Here is a 17950-nt window from a genome sequence, read left to right as displayed (position 1 = left end):
TAAAAATAGTGGCGCGGTACAGAAACATGAACATCACCCCCATCCTCATACAAGGCCCTTCTGCACACCCACCACTGTCTGCACTGTGAGGCTCCCACTTACCTCACAGAACTGCTCATACTACACACCTCAGCGAGGACATGGCTCAAGACCATGGGAGACAGCGCCTTTGAGGCTGCTGCTCCCCGTTTGTGGAACGCCCTCCCAGACCACCTCAGGGCTCCACAGAAGGTGGATGTTTTATGTAAAGGATAAAAGACCTACATTTTTAGAAATGCTTACAGCTAATTTTAAAATTGTAATGTGTTGTTTGTTGTTTTTCTTTGTATTTGTTTTGTGGCACTTCTGTATATATAAAATTCCTTATTATTAAAATGTTTAGTGTCTCAGTTGATGGGACTATTGTTGACCAAACCAGAAATGTACATACCTAATGTGAATATTCCTTCATGATATTGGTCCATTGTCTGGATACAAACTGAATGTACAAAAAACTGAAATTCTCTCTTACGAGCGACCCTTTCTGTCCTTTAGAAAAACCGACCCATTTAAATTGCAAACAGCATTCCTTAAATATATTATTGTGTAGTCTTCCACAAAGAATTGTCAACAATCTTAGAGAAAAACGATACCCCTTTTTTCTCCACTATAAAGAAAGACCTTAAAAAATAGATTCAGATCCCATACTAAAGTTTAATTGAAAGGAGGAGGAAAAATACTATCTGCAACCGGGTGCTTGATGAGTGGATTAAATTAATCTCAAGATTTCTATAGCAAGGCAAAAAACCTTGAACCTTAAACCTTGGTAAAATTACTTTATTTCAGCTAAAGTCAGAGCGTTGCTGTACATGTGTGATCAGAATATGAAGCTCAATTGAAAAATATTGAGAGTAATCTCATGCCGGGGGTTCCTGTGCAGGCTTTACAAAAGCAAGGATTTAGGATTTAATCACAATTACACACTAAACACAGATGTTAAAATCTAAAATTGGTTGGCTTATGACCAAGGTTTTGTACCAAATAGTACTGACCTGCGCTTCAAGGTGTGACTAACAAAATATATAATTTTTTCACCAGATTGTAAAAGATAATCAAAATAAAAGCTTTGATATGCTGAAAGAAGTCTTTGGCTTGGAAAAAAACAGGACATTTATATATATTTACAAATAAGGAGTTATTATAACCAAGAAAAAGACTTTTTTTAAATCAAGGCTAATAAATCAGAACTTTCAAGGGGAATCGTATATACATGGTATCAGTGCATTGCTAATCTGGACAGCTACTGCACTAAATATATCCGTACAGTCCAGTGGAGGCCCTCAAAATCACATACCTGAAGGGAAATTTTCTGGAAAAATGTTTATTCATAACACCATGTCAACTGTTAACTTTTAGAGAGACTGTGGGAGCCAAGAGGCAAACCACTATAACGTGTTTTGGGACTGTCCTGTTATTATAATAATAATAAGTAATATATAATATTAAGTAATATATAATATTGGACAGAAATTAACAAGGCACTGAAGACTGTTTTTGACACATTATTAATAATTTATTCATATATGTTTTGGTAATGTTCTCTGACCATGTTCTTTATTTTGTGTTTGTTTATATTTCAAAAATTGAAAAAAATAAAAATAATTAAAAGCCATTTTTTTTAAAAAGAAACCAAATTTGTATTTTTGATTTGTTTTTACTTAAAGTAGCATTATGCGATAAATGTGGTAAATTTGAAAAATGTGGCATTAAAATCTAATCATTATCTGACAGGTTTTTTAAAGGCTGCAAACTATTTGTCAGAATCAAATCAATTTATTTTTGTAAGGCCCAAAATCACAACAACAGTTGCCTCTGAGGGCCACAGGGAGAAATTAATCAACAATGTCTGTGGTGGCGATGAAGTCAGACAATGTCTGTGGTGGCGAGGGAGTCAGACAATGTCTGTGTAGAAGGACATCTACACTGAGGCTTTCTGTTACATTTATAAAAACATTTTTAAGAACCTTTGGTTTTGTGGGTGTCGTGCCATCGGCTCAATAGCAAGACGCATGTCCCGTTTATTTGCTCTTTTTCACTGTTTCTAAATTAAATTTCATCAATTTAAGACCATTTGGCTCCTTGTGTCTCGTAGAATATATGTGGAGTTGCTCCAGCTGTACCCCTGAGCTGCTCGTGTGATAACTCGAGTTGGAGCGAGAGAACAGCGACACATGTTCTAGTGTTAGTTTTCAAATGATAAAGAAAAAAAAGTAGGCCTCTCTGTTTAACTGCAAATGTGTATCAACTGCACAAAATTATATTCTGTCATTCAATCCAAACTGGTCAAGTTGGTGGCGCTCGTAACACTTACCCTACACACTGCTAATTATGTGCACCATTTATTTGTCACATATGTGGCTTATCTTAGTTTTACAGTGTGCTTCATTCATCTCGTGTTTGGGTGTTTTTTGGGTTGCCATTTGGAGCTAAGCCTTACTAAGCCCACAGACTTCAAAGCCCCAGGGCTCACTCACACAGGGCTCACACAGGGACTAGAGCCTGACGTCAACCACTCCAGCAGAGAGGACTGGGCACAGAGAGGAAGACAAGTCCGAGGACAACCATGCTGTTCCCAAATCTGCTCACGTCATCTTTCTGCTCATTTATTTAAAAACATCGGCAGCGTATGAAGATGATATGCAATAGAAGTCTAAAAATAGTATAGAGTTTTACAACAGCAAAAACAACTATCAATTATGGTCCTTTGTTTGTTATTTATTTCCGTGCACCTACATGTAAATTGTACTATTATTTCAATGTAAATTTGGTCAAACGTGAAAAAAACTAATCAAATAAATATATATATATATATATATTTTGTTATTAAATGTTTTGCAATTTAAAATAATTACAGACGTTAATTTGATCTTGCACGACAACATTTGGAAACTCTGAGCTCAACTGATCACGTCTACAAACTATCACACATTTTCTCTGGCTCCTCTCAAAATAAATTTGCTCCCATAATGTGCAAAACGTATTGATACAAAAATATCTATATTAAACAATTCTCAAAAAAAAGGTTGAAAGAAAAAAATTATATAACATAAAATTGTTCATAGTTGAGTTTCAATGCATTTTAGTACAAAACCTATTGGTATCAGTATCGAATCGATATCGCAATATTTGCCATAGTATTACTTGTCATCGAATCAAAAATTAGTTGTATCGGATATTACTTCTGGAAAGGATTCAAATCAAATCAAATCAATTTATTTTTGTAAGGCCCAAAATCACAACAACAGTTGCCTCTGAGGGCCACAGGGAGAAATGAATCAACAATGTCTGTGGTGGCGATGATGCAAATATGTGAAAGATTATTTTATGCTGTAGAAAGGACTGATTGTGAATAAGGTTACATATTTTTTAGGATGGACTGGTCATTATAGCACCAAGGGGGAATTAGAACTTCAGAGCTACAACGATGTATCTCTTCTGTTAAGGTTTATGTATAATGTACTCTGTCTTTGTCTATTTGGGGTAGTTTGGTAACCCCTGTATGTTAGAAGAGACTTACCTGTGCAAATGGTGTGACAATCATGTCTTCTGTATGTCTGCAACACAGAACAGTGTCATCAATAGTTGTTCTTATCAATAATAATAATAATAATAATAATAATAATAATAATAATAATAATAATAATAATAATAATAATAATAATAATAATAATAATAATGTTGAAAATGTATTTTCAATTGAATTTCGACTACCAGTAGTTTAGTGTATTTACATATTAGACTGTTTGAGTAGAGTGTGTGTAATTGTATTGGCTACCTGATACTTAGTCTATTATTCTTATTCAGCATATTTTTGTAGATTTATGATGTCACTTTTCTGGTGGAGGGTCCGACACTTGAATTTTTCTCCTTGACAAACTACTTTGCCTGGAATGTTCGACAGTTTGGCATTAAGCTTATATTTATATTTCACTTTTCTTCAAATAATACCGTGTTACACAAGCTATAGCTCATTTACCTGACATGTTTCGGCAGCATGTTTCTACCTCCTTGGAGACAAGACGGTGGCACCGTAGACGTACAAAGAAGACACGCTGTGTCCATTAGCTAATGCTATCGACCACTTGCCATCAAGCTAGTTTGGGAAGATCCATGGGTTTCAGTCATTGGTGCCTATATAGTTATGTTAGTCATGAAAAATAGCGCATAACATTTTAAATGAAAAGGGTTGATACTTTAAGAAGACACAATTTATGGGCTTTGGTCCTTTGCTACAGCGACGAGTCGCTGACACACTTAAAAGCAGCGACAACTATTATGCTCTATATAGCATAGTTTTAGTATTCACTATTATTTTTATATAAAATAATTTGTTAAAATATTAATAGTAGTAAGAGTGCTCCTGACTCTGGATTTGTTCTTCTAGAAGATTATTTTCAGTTAAGAACAAATTTTGTGAATGCCAAAAATCTTCATAAGAAGGCCTTAAGTACAAATTTGTGCGTTAGAACACTTCACTAATGAGTCTCCCCAGTCTGCCGGGTTTTGGGAGAAGTCACTGTCATTGCCCATGTGGGCATTGAAGACCCCCAGTAGAACAACGGAGCAATGGAGTCCCCGGTCAGTGCACTGTCCAGAACCCCTCCCAGGAACAACTTCAACATGTGTCGGTTGAGCCTCTCTCCGGGAGCAACGCCAGAGAAGTGGCGTCCAACAACCTCTCTCGCACACGCTCTCTCTGAGGTTGACTATACCTAGTCGGTAACACTAGACCTCCCTGACAAGCTAAGGACACAATGGCAGTATTCACTTGAAGCAGCTGGATCTGATTGCCCTACCAACTTCAAGAGCACAGATGTGGTGTCAGCGACTGGCCACTCTAGATCAGGATCAAAGCCCATAACGTCTTCTTGAAGTATCAACCCTTTTCATTTTCAATTTTATTCGCTGTTTTTCACGACTATCACTAACAGTAGAGAGGCAACAGCATGCAGGGATGTCTTCAAGATAGCAGTGACAACAAATATGTCACGTGACTGAAACCCATTAAATTAAAATTCCCTTATTATTATAATAAAGAGAGTTGGCTGGTACCACTGTTGCTGTTTTATTTTAGATAACAATTAGCATGATCTAGAAACTAATTACTTTTAAATTGAGATTTCTGATTTGTGGTTCTGACACACATATACAGTATATACTATAGACATATGGTGACCAGTAGACCTCCTCGTTTATGTTGTTGATGTGTTGATGTGTTTGCTATTTTTGTTATTCTGCTTTGCTCTGTAGCACTTTGAGAGTTGGGTTAAAATGTAAAGTGCATAATAAATAATGTTTGTTTTTCAATGCATTTGTTGATAATAAAAAAAAAAAAAAATCTTATATGAACAAATGCAAGACAGGGAAGTTTAATGCCATACTGTGGAGCTTTCTGTGCAAAGCAATAACTTCAGGAAGACAAACAGATGGCGGACGCCCACAACAAATGTTACATAGAACTGCTTTAATTTAGAAACACTATAGATTTAAATATTTTTTTCCAGATGTGGGATTAATAATTGTTTACAATCAGCAATTTGATCATCAATAAAACAAAAACATGTAACCTATGACGACACAATAGTAGCAGTCTATTCTGCTTTGAGGACAGGGCAGCTCATGCAGTGTCCAGCTGTTCTGGAGGAGAGGCGGAGGTGCAGGAAGGGCTGACAGGAGCAGACAGGTAACTGGGTTGTATTAGGTCAGTTTGTCTCATCATGCACACTGTGAGGGCTCTAAGGGGGCTCAGGGTGCAGGTTGCTTACCACAATTTACAGGCAAATCAACGTATGTCTAACATTCTTTTCATTTACAAAAACACAACACATGCTTTGGTGGTTTATATGCAGTCTGTAAAGTTACTGTCTGCTGGTATTCTTTATATTAAACACCATGTCCAAAGAAATAATAATAATTTCATTCACATCACAAAAAGTCCAATTTGGTCTGTCCATGATGCAGCCCAGTCTAAATTTAAATATTGTGGAATCCATATTAGAAATGTACATACATTTAACAGTGGTTTAGAGAATAAAACAAGGGTGGGATGTGACATAATTCTCACAAGACAAGACACAATATTATTTTTTTCAATCTTTTAGGACCAATTACCTATATCAATACTAATCCGCTGTCTATGAAACAAAAAACTGGGAAAGAGTTTTACGTTTTCTCTGTCAGAATTAGCAGAATTAGCAACACTTTTAACTACTACTATAGCTGCTCAAAACACACAACTTCCCAGCCCTTAACTATTTTAGGCCGGTGCCAAATGTAAAGACAGGGAAATAAATATTATGAGATCGTTCTACACTTTTGTGCACAACCTCATGTTAATTTGATTTCGCAAGATCTTGTCCCATCCCAACAAGAAAACACTCAAACAGACAAGCAGGCAATTTCGTCTGACAGTATGTGCCTCTGGTGAGTTGTCAATCTGTGCCACAATCTCCCTATGTTCTTGAAACCACTCCACACAGCACTTTCAACAATGCAAGTTCCTAGTACAGTGTAGTCAAAGCTTTAAGGGGAAGAACAGTGACCCCCGCTGACCCTGCCCGCGCTCCAGTGGACACAGCAAACACACATCACGTTTGGGGAGTGAGGGTGCAGCTTGGGATGGGGCAGGATACTTAGGGACAGTATCAGTGGGTTCTAGAACTACTATACTTCTCACCGAGATGACAACCAGTTGACTTCCCAGTGCTTCAAGCTTTCCTCCCTTCAAAAACACATAATAACTAATTGATATTTTAACCGTAATTTAGAAAGGGAGCAATAACATTTATTATGCACGTCCCTATGCTTTGCTACACTGTTCTCAATTAACATTGGCAAATATTGGCTGAACTGGCTAAAATACATTTCAAAAATACACACTCAAAATATAATTTTAACATAAAATCACTGGGGAAGATGCTCATGTAAAAAATATTGTGTGCCACAGCTAACTACAGCCCACTGTAAATATGTTTGTGAGTGTACTGTATATATTTATATATTATTTTTTTTTTCCAAAAATGTGCCAACTAGGACTGTCTAATGTGTTTAAGTGACCTGGATTCAGTGGTGAAAGAAGTACTCAATTTTGTCATCCGAGTACAAGTGCAGATACAGAAGCAGCAAATGTACTTGTTAAAAAATAATAATAAAGAATTGTCCTGTTTTATTAGGCCATCAATGCTCTCAATATAAAAAAAAAACTTACAGAGATTAAGTCTTTACTTTTCAGTCGTAGATTCACACTCTCAGATGTAGTGACGTAAAAGTAAAAAAGTCTAAACTGTAAAATTGACTGATGTGAAGTACAGACTTTTAAAAGTAAAGTTCTTTTACTTTTGTTACTTTCTACTACTGCCTGAAGGTGATCTCAATTAGGCTACACAAGAGAATGAGATCAGTGCCCCCAAAAACCTTTCTAATAGTCCTGCTTTAATCTTGATTTAGTCCTAGTTAAGTCCATGAATTGAATCTAAAGTTGGTAATAAGGTTTTTTAGCCAGAAAGTCCGCAACTGCCCAAAGTTTCCAACAGTTTATGATCTACAATATAATATATATGACTTTAAGTGCTCATATTTTATGTGGGTGTGTGGGAGTGGTGGACTCACAGGTCGCTGGCCCCTGATGAGTTCCTGGATGGGACCTTGGGCGACAGGTCAAATTCCGAGTCAGAGCGATACAGGAAGGACTCGCGGCGCTGGCTGTGGGGGAAGTTGGCCTGGATGACCAGACCTGAGCCGGGGGAGGCCTGTGCATCCAGAGGGCTTCGTCCCACCGAGAGGCCATTCTCCACATCGAAACTACAACACACAAGAACACACATGAATATATGTGAGACTAGTTGTTCAATATGCACTGACATCACTGTTTATTTTATTATAAAAAATCCTCTAAACATTCCAACTGAGTGGAATTGAGTGATAGCACAACTAACAAAATGTGTTTCTTTGCTTTTTTGCCTCATTGCCTCATGCCTCCCAATAAGGACATGATGGGTTTGATTCCCAGACCAACATCACATGATCTCCCTGGGTGGAGTCTGCATGTAGTCCCCCTGTTACCATGGGTTCTCTCCTGGTTCCAAAGACATGCATGTATTAGGCAAATTGGCAAATGTAAATTTCCCCAAGTAAATGAGTGTGAGAGGGAATGGTGTGTCTATGAGCTGTCCAGGGTGCACCGTGCCTTAGGCCCAATGTCACTCGCGGCCCTTAAATGGAACAAGCGGTAGACAATGAATGAATTGTAGTTGAAGATAACTCAAAGTACGTCAGAAAATCTGCATGAACATTTATCAGACATTACAGTGGAGACAAAAACTGACGGCTGTAGTGACATTAAAAGAGAATCAACTGAGTTTGGGTACTTCTCTCTGTGGGAACAAAACTTGACTGACAATGTAGCCAACATCAGAAATGGAAAACACAAATGGAAAAAAATACTGGTGTGACCCAATGGGAAAACATTGAGTGTAATGTTGTGGGTTCCTGTACCTTACTGGCAGATGAAAAATGGGTCATATAAACTAAACAAAGATGTTCAAATCTAAACTGGTTGGCTTTCGATCAGTGTTTTGTACCAAATAGCAACGACCTGAGATTTAAGGTCTGGATAACAAAAGGTATAAAACATGTTTACCAGATCCAGATTGTAAAAAGAAAATCAAATAAAAAGCTTTGATATGTTGAAGGAATCCTTCGGCTTGGAGGACTTTTATAGATATTAACAAATAAGGAATTATTACAATCAAGAAATTAAGCAAAGCAACAACAGTCATTATAACCTTCTGATGTCGTTATTAAGACATATAAATCCAAACTTTCAAGGGGAATGAAATCTAATTGATATAAATGCATTAATAATTTGGACAGCCCCTTTATATATTAAAAGCAAATGCGAAAGAGAGGGTATTTTGTTTTGACAGACAAAGAATGGGAAAATATATGTACTCCCTGCGTGCAACACCAGAGAAGTGGAGCGTCCAGCCCCTCTCGAGGAGATGGGTTCCAGAGCCCAAACTGTGCGTGGAGGTGAGGCCGACTATATCTAGTCGATATCGCTCAACCTCCCGCACAAGCTCAGGCTCTTTCCCTCCCAGCGAGGTGACATTCCATGTCCCCAGAGTTAGTCTCTGTGTCTGGAGATCTGGTCGCCGAGGCCCCTGCCGTCGACTGCCGCCCAGATCTCTTTGCACCGGCCCCTTATGGATCCTCCTGCGGGTGGTGGGCCCACGGGAGGGCGGCCCCACGTCGCTCCTTCGGGCTGTGCCCGGCCGGGCCCCGTGGGGTAAGACCCGGCCACCAGGCGCTCCCATCGAGCACCCATCCCAGGCCTGGCTCCAGGATGGGGCCCCGGTGACGCCGATCTGGGCGACGTAAACGACCTTGTTTTTGATGTCATCATAAGGGGCTTCTTTTTTATTTAATTTGTTCATTTTGATCTCAAGTATCCTCTCTGGTCTTGTTCCATTTCTTGTGTTTGTTGTATGTAATAAACATTTTCTAAGTCTAAAGTTAGGCTGGACAATAATACACCAAAAACTATTTACCACTACTACAGGGCATCCGGAAAGTATTCATTCATGTTTTATTAGCTATATTGGGTCATAATACTTGTTGCCAAATGTAACCGTATTTTCCGCACAAAAAGGCTCACCGGACTATAAAGCGCATTAAGTGAAACAAAACAGACAGATCGGATAAGTCAGTCAGTTGAGCTTTATTAAAGACGTTCAACTCATTCAGATCAACATTGTTCAAGATCAACATTGTTCAAACGTTAATGAGTGTATTCACAACAACTCTGACTTCATTTTGACAGAGCGTTGCGAGTGCCGTGTGACACGGTAGACTACTGTTCCCAGAATGCTTTGTATACATGTTGTTGGGACCCGGTTCCGGTTAATGAGTACTGTAAACGTGCTTCTAGACGTGAGTCTTTCGTGTCCCGAATCTGCTTTATACACCGTGTACCACACAAAATTGCTTCGAGGTCAGTAAGCATAACCAGAAATAATCCATATATTATGCACACTGGATAATAAAGCGCACTGACGTTTTTTGAGGAAATTTAAGGCTTTTAAGTAGGCCTTATAGTGCGGAAAGTACGGTAAATGATGACCTTGTTGCCTCATTAAAATAAATGAGATAGAACGTATACATCAACAGTATCAGGCTGTGAGCCCAATTCAAAACATGTCACTCCTGGAAGGGTTGTTGATTCTATAATTGCATCAGAATGCCAGATTTTTATGTATCTTTGCAAACCACTAAAATATCCACTGCATGTTTAGAATAATAGATTAATTTAACACCCAGATCCCTTAGGTTAAGAATCTCCCCACGTGAAGCAGGCTGCGAGTGAATGTGACTGTATTGAAATGAGCCTGCTGTCTTGACTGAAGGTTTAATTTTAGCCCGGAGTATTGATGCTCGCTGCAGCGGCTGCTGCTGTGGCTCTAGGAATAGTAAGAATAAGAATAGTTCAGGGGAGGAGGTGGTGCGCTCACAAGGAAAGCCCTTCATTATCTTCCTCTGGCATGTTACGGCTTCACCGACAGATCAATGAAAGAAAGCCTGAGCAGATAAACATGGTGATAAACAGCTGATTGGAAGATTGTGAGTGGAGAAGTGTAGCTTAAAGGTGCACTGTGCAATTTTACTGGTGGCAGGTATACTTTGTTCAGAATGTTCCACAGTATGGCATTTAACTTTTCCATTGGTGCAAGTGTACTGTACTGCAAAATGTGTTCAGTGACTTTGGCCTCACATCAAACAGTGGCACTGTAGGTGCTCATTGGAACGTTTTTGAGAGGTTGACTGATGTTGGTAGCTGTTGATGTATGTAAATAAATTAATACTAATACTATAATTCCATGAGGTTTACAGTTAAATCTGATTTAGCTATTTGTGTCAAAGTTGACATCGCAAAATGTCTTCTTATAATGATTGTAACTCTATTTTGACATGATTCAACGATATTGAAGTATTAGACAATATTTTGTTTTTGGCTAACCAAATTACTTAAAGGTGCTTTATCTGATTTTACGGTCCTAAACACTTCACATTATTATAGCATTATTCACCTGAGTTTTCAAGCACTTTTCACCATTTTAAGAAGCCAGAACGGAGTCTTGCCATCACGCCACTGCGAATTGCAACTAGCATTTTAATGGTGCACTAGTGTTTCTCCCTGGTACAAAATATTGTCAGCAACTGGATTCTAACAAAATGGTTTAGCATCTGCAATGCTGCTACCTCTCTCTGTGTGTCTCTATCTCGCTCTCTCTCTGTTTGTTGTTGTTGTTGTTGTTGTTGTTTTATGGCGGTTGGCATCCGAGTGTTGCATTACCGCCAGACTTTATTCCTCAGACGTTTCGTTTGTCTCTCTCTCGCTCTCTCTATTGCACGCTCGCTCGCTCTCTCCTCCCTTCTTTCTCCCCTCCCTCAGACATTGGTGAGATACTGGCTTTTATTACATAATAGGGAATGCTTCAATCATGTGACACTTGAGAGTGCATCTGGAGGAGCGGGTGGGGAGGGGGCGGTGTGTGCTGACGATGTAAAACACATTCTAGAAGTGAGGTTACAACATTACAACATAAGCCGGTCTTTATGGCTATTCTGATGTAGTATTTCTACAAGTCCAAATATTGTACTGATATTCATGTCTTCCTACTTACAAAAGAGGTGACAGTCAAAGTTGATATTAAAGAATGGATTAGAATTTCCGATATGCCAACAGCTCTTGGTGAGAGCATGGGTAAGTTTATTCCATATATTTTATGTTATGCGAGGCACCTCAAATTTGAGGCAATTACTAATTATCAAATATCTAAATTCATTATCTTTTATCAATGATGAATTGTTAGATTTTGGCTCTTAGTATGGTTGCTATGTAACAGTTGTGGAATTACCTCTATGGTAATACATAGTGGACCACAGTTTCAAAGGTAATTCACTATGCATTCATGCAGGACGACTGCATGCTGCTGGTCGTGTGCAAGGACGCGGCTCAGCAACGGAAGGCGATTGGAACTAAACGTCTGGGTGGAAAGGACATTCTTGTGTCTGATGCTGAAAGAAACACGGTCAGAGGAGTTATCGTAGGCGTCCCTACGGCGACGTCTGTGGATGAAGTTAAGGAGAATTTGACTGGAGCTAAGGTGCTGGACGCTAGGCGGTTGAAGGTGACCCGGTCTGGGGTAAGATGTGACAGCTTGTCGGTAATGGTAACACTTGAAGGGAGGTGCCTGCCTAGTAAGGTGTTCATTGGGTTCATGTGCCATGACGTTAGGCCATATGTTCCACCGCCCCTGCGTTGCTTTAAGTGCCAGCGCTTTGGGCATATTGCAGCGGTCTGTAGAGGGAGGCAAAGATGTGGTAAATGTGCAGGAGATCACGAGTATGGGAAGTGTGACGTGGGAGCAAAACTGAAGTGCTGTAACTGTGGGGAAGAACATAGCTCTGCCTACGGGGGATGCAGGTTTAGCAAAAGAGCTGCTGAGGTGCATAAAATAAAGGTCTCTCAAGGTATATCCTATGCAGATGCAGTCAAGAAAGTTTCAAGTAACGAGTTTAGAGTAAATACAGAGAGAGGAGCCAGCGCTGCTCCCAGCCAGGGCGAAATGAGAAAGGCCAGCGTGGCTCCCAAGAAGTGTGAAGGTTTCAAGAGTGGAGGTCCCAAGTGTGCAGGTTCCAGAATTAATGAGAATACCCTGGTTGTGGATAGAGAGGATTTTGTACTCTTTATGGTGGATGTTGTAAACTGTGCTGCTCAGGCTCAAAGCAGAACTGAAAGGATCAGGATCATTGCTAAAACTGTAGGGAGATTCCTTGGAACAAAGGAGCTTGATTGGGCAGATATAGAAAACAGGCTAAAGGCGCTAAATGGGAGTCGGAGTGATGGGGGTCTGCTTTTGGGGAGTCAGAGTGATCAGAGTGACGAGATGGGGGTGGGGGTGGTCTCCTGTCCTCGTCCAGTCTCGTAGACGCACGGCAACCAAGCAGCGACATCAGTGGAAATATTAAAGCCTATGGAATGAAGCCTAAAGAATAAAGCTGTACGGTGGAAGCACCGAACGTCAAAGAAGGAGAGGAAGATGAAGAAGAGTCTCCCTGGAATAAAGCCGGTTGTTGTTGTTGTTGTTGTTGTTGTTTTATGGCGGTTGGCATCCGAGTGTTGCATTACCGCCAGACTTTATTCATCAGACGTTTCGTAGTCCTCAGACTCTCAATAAAGCCGGTTGGTCTCTGAAACAACAACTATTCTAGTCACAAAGACATATCATGACCTCATGGGCTTTGTAACACCAAAGCAATGGAAGGAGTACTTTTACGGACTACGACAGAGTCTGAGGACTACGACAAAGTCTGAGGAATAAAGTCTGGCGGTAATGCAACACTTGGATGCCAACCGCCATAAAACAACAACAACAAAGCAATGGGAGGAGTACTTTTACGGACTACGACAGAGTCTGAGGACTACGAAACGTCTGAGGAATAAAGTCTGGCGGTAATGCAACACTCGGATGCCAACCGCCATAAAACAACAACAACAACAACAACAACAACTGTATTAAGGAGAGAATGAATGGGGCCATGTATTGCGAGATTTTAGGTTACAACCTCCTTCCCTCAGTCAGAGCATTGAAGATGGGTCATGGTTGGGGTCCTCCAACATGACAATGACCCGAAGCACACAGCCAGGATAACCAAGGATTGGCTCTGTATAAAACATTTCAACGTTCTGAAGTGGCCTCACCAGTCTCCTGACCAATACCGATGGAAAATCTTTGGAGGGAAACACGGGAACCTCCGTGTTGATCAGCGACAGCCCCGGAACCGGACAGAACTAGAGAAGATCTGCGTGGAGGAGTGGGCCAAAATCCCTACTGCAGTGTGTGCAATCCTGGTCAAGAACTACAGGAAACAATGTAATTGTAAACATAGGCTTCAGTACCAAATATTAACACTGATTTTCTCAGGTGTTTTTATTTTGGATTCTGTCTCTCACAGTGGTAATGCACCTACGGTGAAAATGTCAGACCCCTCCATCATTTCATATACTTCAGTTATGTCCAATTTGGGAGTATTTGTTCCATGCATACCGCTGTTGCTGTTGTCCTTCAGAAGATTCAGAAAGTGCAAGACAAACCCATTACATACTTATTATAAACTCATCATTATAAACCCAAAATAGGCTCTGCTTGTGGTTTTCCCATGCATTTCTAATACCATTCAAAATGCCTCTCAAAACTCTGCTGCAGTCAGGCAGACATTTCTCATTGATTTTTGGTAATGACTTGAGCAGCAAATTGTTTACTGCTCTCTCCATCAACTTGTCTATTCCTGTCTATTCCTGTGTGCTCTGGCTGTGTTTGCTCTGCGTGCTGCTAAAAATAGTCATCCCACGGGGTCTGCAGGCGGCGCAGGGCTAAATATAGAGCATCAGGTAGAAACCAGGCTCATCGCGCTCTCTGTGTCCTCTTATTCATGAATATGGAAGAGGCATAGGCGCTATTTCAGGCACAGCGCAGCTGTATTTAGAAGAGTGTGCATGAAAATATCGCCCCCGCTTTTCACAGACTTCTCTCTGGAGCTAAGTTCAGAGCAGGGAATGGATAAAACTAACTGCTGTGTCTCATTTAGGATGCTACAACAAAGACGTCATCCTGTGTTATGGTATTTACGGCAATGTGCTTCTGAAAATAACAAATTGATATCACTTCTTACTTATTCATGTGTTTCAAACCCCTGTTTGTAAGAGCAGTTTTTACCATTCAAAAGATATTTTTTTAAATTGCTATAATTGCCATGGCAACTGTCACAATACTAAATACTGTTTTAATTAAACTAATGACTCATTAGTACTTTCTTTATGTTACATTTTGGTCTTGTACATGAAACTTGGAACAGTGATAGAGCTCCCTGTGACGACTCAAACACACCTGGCAGCATTGCATACTGTCCAAGGTTTTTAATGCCTTCACTTCCTCTGCCTCTTTTATTTTGATGGGACATTTCCTCTCGTGCGCGGTCTTAGCATTAGCATTAGCGGCGGGTCTCTGTTGCTAGGTGATGGAGGTACAGGGAGGATGTTGTTGTTGTTGTTGTTGTTGTTTTATGGCGGTTGGCATCCAAGTGTTGCATTACCGCCAGACTTTATTCCTCAGACTTTGTCGTAGTCCTCAGACTGTCGTAGTCCGTAAAAGTACTCCTTCCATTGCTTTGGTGTTACAAAGCCCATGAGGTCATGATATGTCTTTGTGACTAGAATAGTTGTTGTTTCAGAGACCAACCGGCTTTATTCCAGGGAGACTCTTCTTCATCTTCCTCTCCTTCTTTGACGTTCGGTGCTTCCACCGTACAGCTTTATTCTTTAGGCTTCATTCTATAGGCTTTAATATGTCCACTGATGTCGCTGCTTGGTAGCCGTGCGTCTACGAGACTGGGCGAGGACAGGAGACCACCCCCACCCCCATCTCGTCACTCTGACCACTCTGACTCCCCACAAGCACACCCCCATCACTCCGACTCCCATTTAGCGCCTTTAGCCTGTTTTCTATATCTGCCCAATCAAGCTCCTTTGTTCCAAGGAATCTCCCTGCAGCTTTAGCAATGATCCTGATCCTTTCAGTTCTGCTTTGAGTCTGAGCAGCACAGTTTACAACATCCACCATAAAGAGTACAAAATCCTCTCTATCCACAACCAGGGTATTCTCATTAATTCTGGAACCTGCACACTTGGGACCTCCACTCTTGAAACCTTCACACTTCTTGGGAGCCACGCTGGCCTTTCTCATTTCGCCCTGGCTGGGAGCAGCGCTGGCTCCCCTCTCTGTATTTACTCTAAACTCGTTACTTGAAACTTTCTTGACTGCATCTGCATAGGATATACCTTGAGAGACCTTTATTTTCTGCACCTCAGCAGCTCTTTTGCTAAACCTGCATCCCCCGAAGGCAGAGCTATGTTCTTCCCCACAGTTACAGCACAGTTTTGCACCCACGTCACACTTCCCATACTCGTGGTCTCCTGCACATTTACCACATCTTTGCTTCCCTCTACAGACCGCTGCAATATGCCCAAAGCGCTGGCACTTATAGCAACGCAGGGGCGGCGGAACATATGGCCTGACGCTATAGCACATGTACCCAATGAACACCTTACTAGGCAGGCACCTCCCTTCAAGTGTTACCATTACGACAAGCTGTCACATCTTACCCCAAACCGGGTCACCTTCAAACGCCTAGCGTCCACCACCGTAACTCCAGTCAAATTCTCCTTAACTTCATCCACAGACGTCGCCGTAGGGACACCTACGATAACTCCTCTGACCGTGTTTCTTTCAGCATCAGACACAAGAATGTCCTTTCCACCCAGGAGGAGGGGGCACAGTGTCTTAGACTTTGCCTAAAGAATAAAGTCTAAAGAATAAAGTCTAAGAGAATGCAGTGTCGGGGCAATCGCGATCAAAACACGCGCGGGAAGGCTGTCGCGCGTGAAGACGGTCGCACGGGAAGGCGGTCGCGCGGGTGGCGAGAGCCATCCTTGCCGCTAGCGCGGCTTTAATTGTTCATTGTATTATGTTGCATCAAATCACCAAGACAAGTTCCTATGTTTGTGAATTCTGTTAATTGACAATGGCCAGGCTGAGAAATAGATTTTCAAAGTTAGGGGCCAGGGGGGCCCCCTAACTAAAAAAGTTAGGGGCCCCCCAGCAATTTCAAGGTTCCAAAAGCGCGCACGGCATCGCGGCGTCATAAGAACAAGATAAATGTGTTGTTTTAAACCTCGTTTTTAGGATGTAAAACAATTTAAAGTACTTTTATCTTTTATTTGATATGAAGGAAGAGCACAAATACTGAATTCCTATAAACAAGAGATCATGATCTTTCAATACTGTTTAATTCAATATAATAATGTTTCTAAGATACAAAATACAGTACACACGAACGCAGCGGCCAATCAGATGCCCGCTTTCATCGAAATTAGATCACGGACACCGCTCGGCCAATGAGAAGCGAGAAGACTGCGAAGTGGGCATGTCTGTCAAAATGAAACTTAAGCGATGAAAATGCCCCAAATATGGCCAAATTACTAGTTAAATCTTGATTTTTTTCTAATTTAGATACAGGGGCACGGCGGCCCCCCTCCTAATTCAAACCCCGGGCCCGTCGGAGATTTGACTGCTTACGGGCCCCGGGCCCCCATCTATTTCGCACCCTGATGGCAATAAATCTTTTCTGATTCTGATTCTCAGATCTGTTGAGTGGTGCTCCACTAGCTCCACATCCGGTCTGGTTTGGTACTAAACAATCAACCCCTAACCCTAACCCAAACCTTATCCAAATTAACCATGTAGCTATCGTTAATAATGCGGATGTGACAAGAGTGGAGGTCCAATCAGCAGCCAACTGTGGCAAACCTCCACTCCATACAGTGTCTATTGCTGGACTCTCAGGACTTCCTAAAAAGGCACTGTGCCTGGATTGTACAAAAAACATGAAAAACTTTTTTTTTTTAAACATTTTAAACTGTTTGCAGCAGTTCACATGTTTGTTTGTTTGTTTGTTTGTTTGTTTTCTCCTACTGTTTGAAGCATTTTGAATTGCCTTCTGTATGAATTGTGCTCTACAAATAAACTTGCATTGTCTTCCTCACTTTATCATGTATTCCGAGCATTAATTTATGTTATTATTTTATTGTTTCATTCAACTTTTATATACCGGTGGAATAACACAGAGTTAGTAAACAAACATAATAGGATGAGCCATCAAAACAAGGTCCTAAAAGTGTAGTCCCATTTAGTCCAAAGTCTGCCGAATGTGTCCATTCCACTGAACATTTTTTTTTTTTTTTTTTTTATGTGAATGTCCATTACTGTATTGGTCCAGTCTTTTAATTTGAATT

General features: G+C 40.6%; 1 protein-coding gene across 8 annotated transcripts in view; it reads right to left on the bottom strand.

Annotated features, from left to right (window-relative positions):
- pde4ca (phosphodiesterase 4C, cAMP-specific a) overlaps nt 1-17950 on the bottom strand; it is a 119775-nt gene that overhangs the window by 20981 nt on the left and 80844 nt on the right. For 5 of the 8 annotated variants that reach the window (XM_072441873.1, XM_072441875.1, XM_072441880.1 and 2 more), the window contains 3 exons: nt 7648-7839; nt 6716-6760; nt 3557-3593 (listed from right to left, as the gene is read on the bottom strand). In XM_072441873.1, the coding sequence (XP_072297974.1) occupies nt 3557-3593; nt 6716-6760; nt 7648-7839 (274 nt within the window). The remainder of the gene's footprint in view (nt 1-3556; nt 3594-6715; nt 6761-7647; nt 7840-17950) is intronic. The other 3 variants (XM_072441874.1, XM_072441876.1, XM_072441881.1) reach the window with 1 other exon arrangement.

This window comes from Eucyclogobius newberryi, unplaced genomic scaffold (genome assembly GCF_026437365.1).
Source record: "Eucyclogobius newberryi isolate DKJ021-1_F unplaced genomic scaffold, fEucNew1.0.hap1 SCAF_12, whole genome shotgun sequence".
Lineage (NCBI taxonomy): Eukaryota > Metazoa > Chordata > Actinopteri > Gobiiformes > Gobiidae > Eucyclogobius > Eucyclogobius newberryi.
Note: the sequence above shows the minus strand (reverse complement) of the source record. Positions and strands in the feature narration are given on the sequence as shown.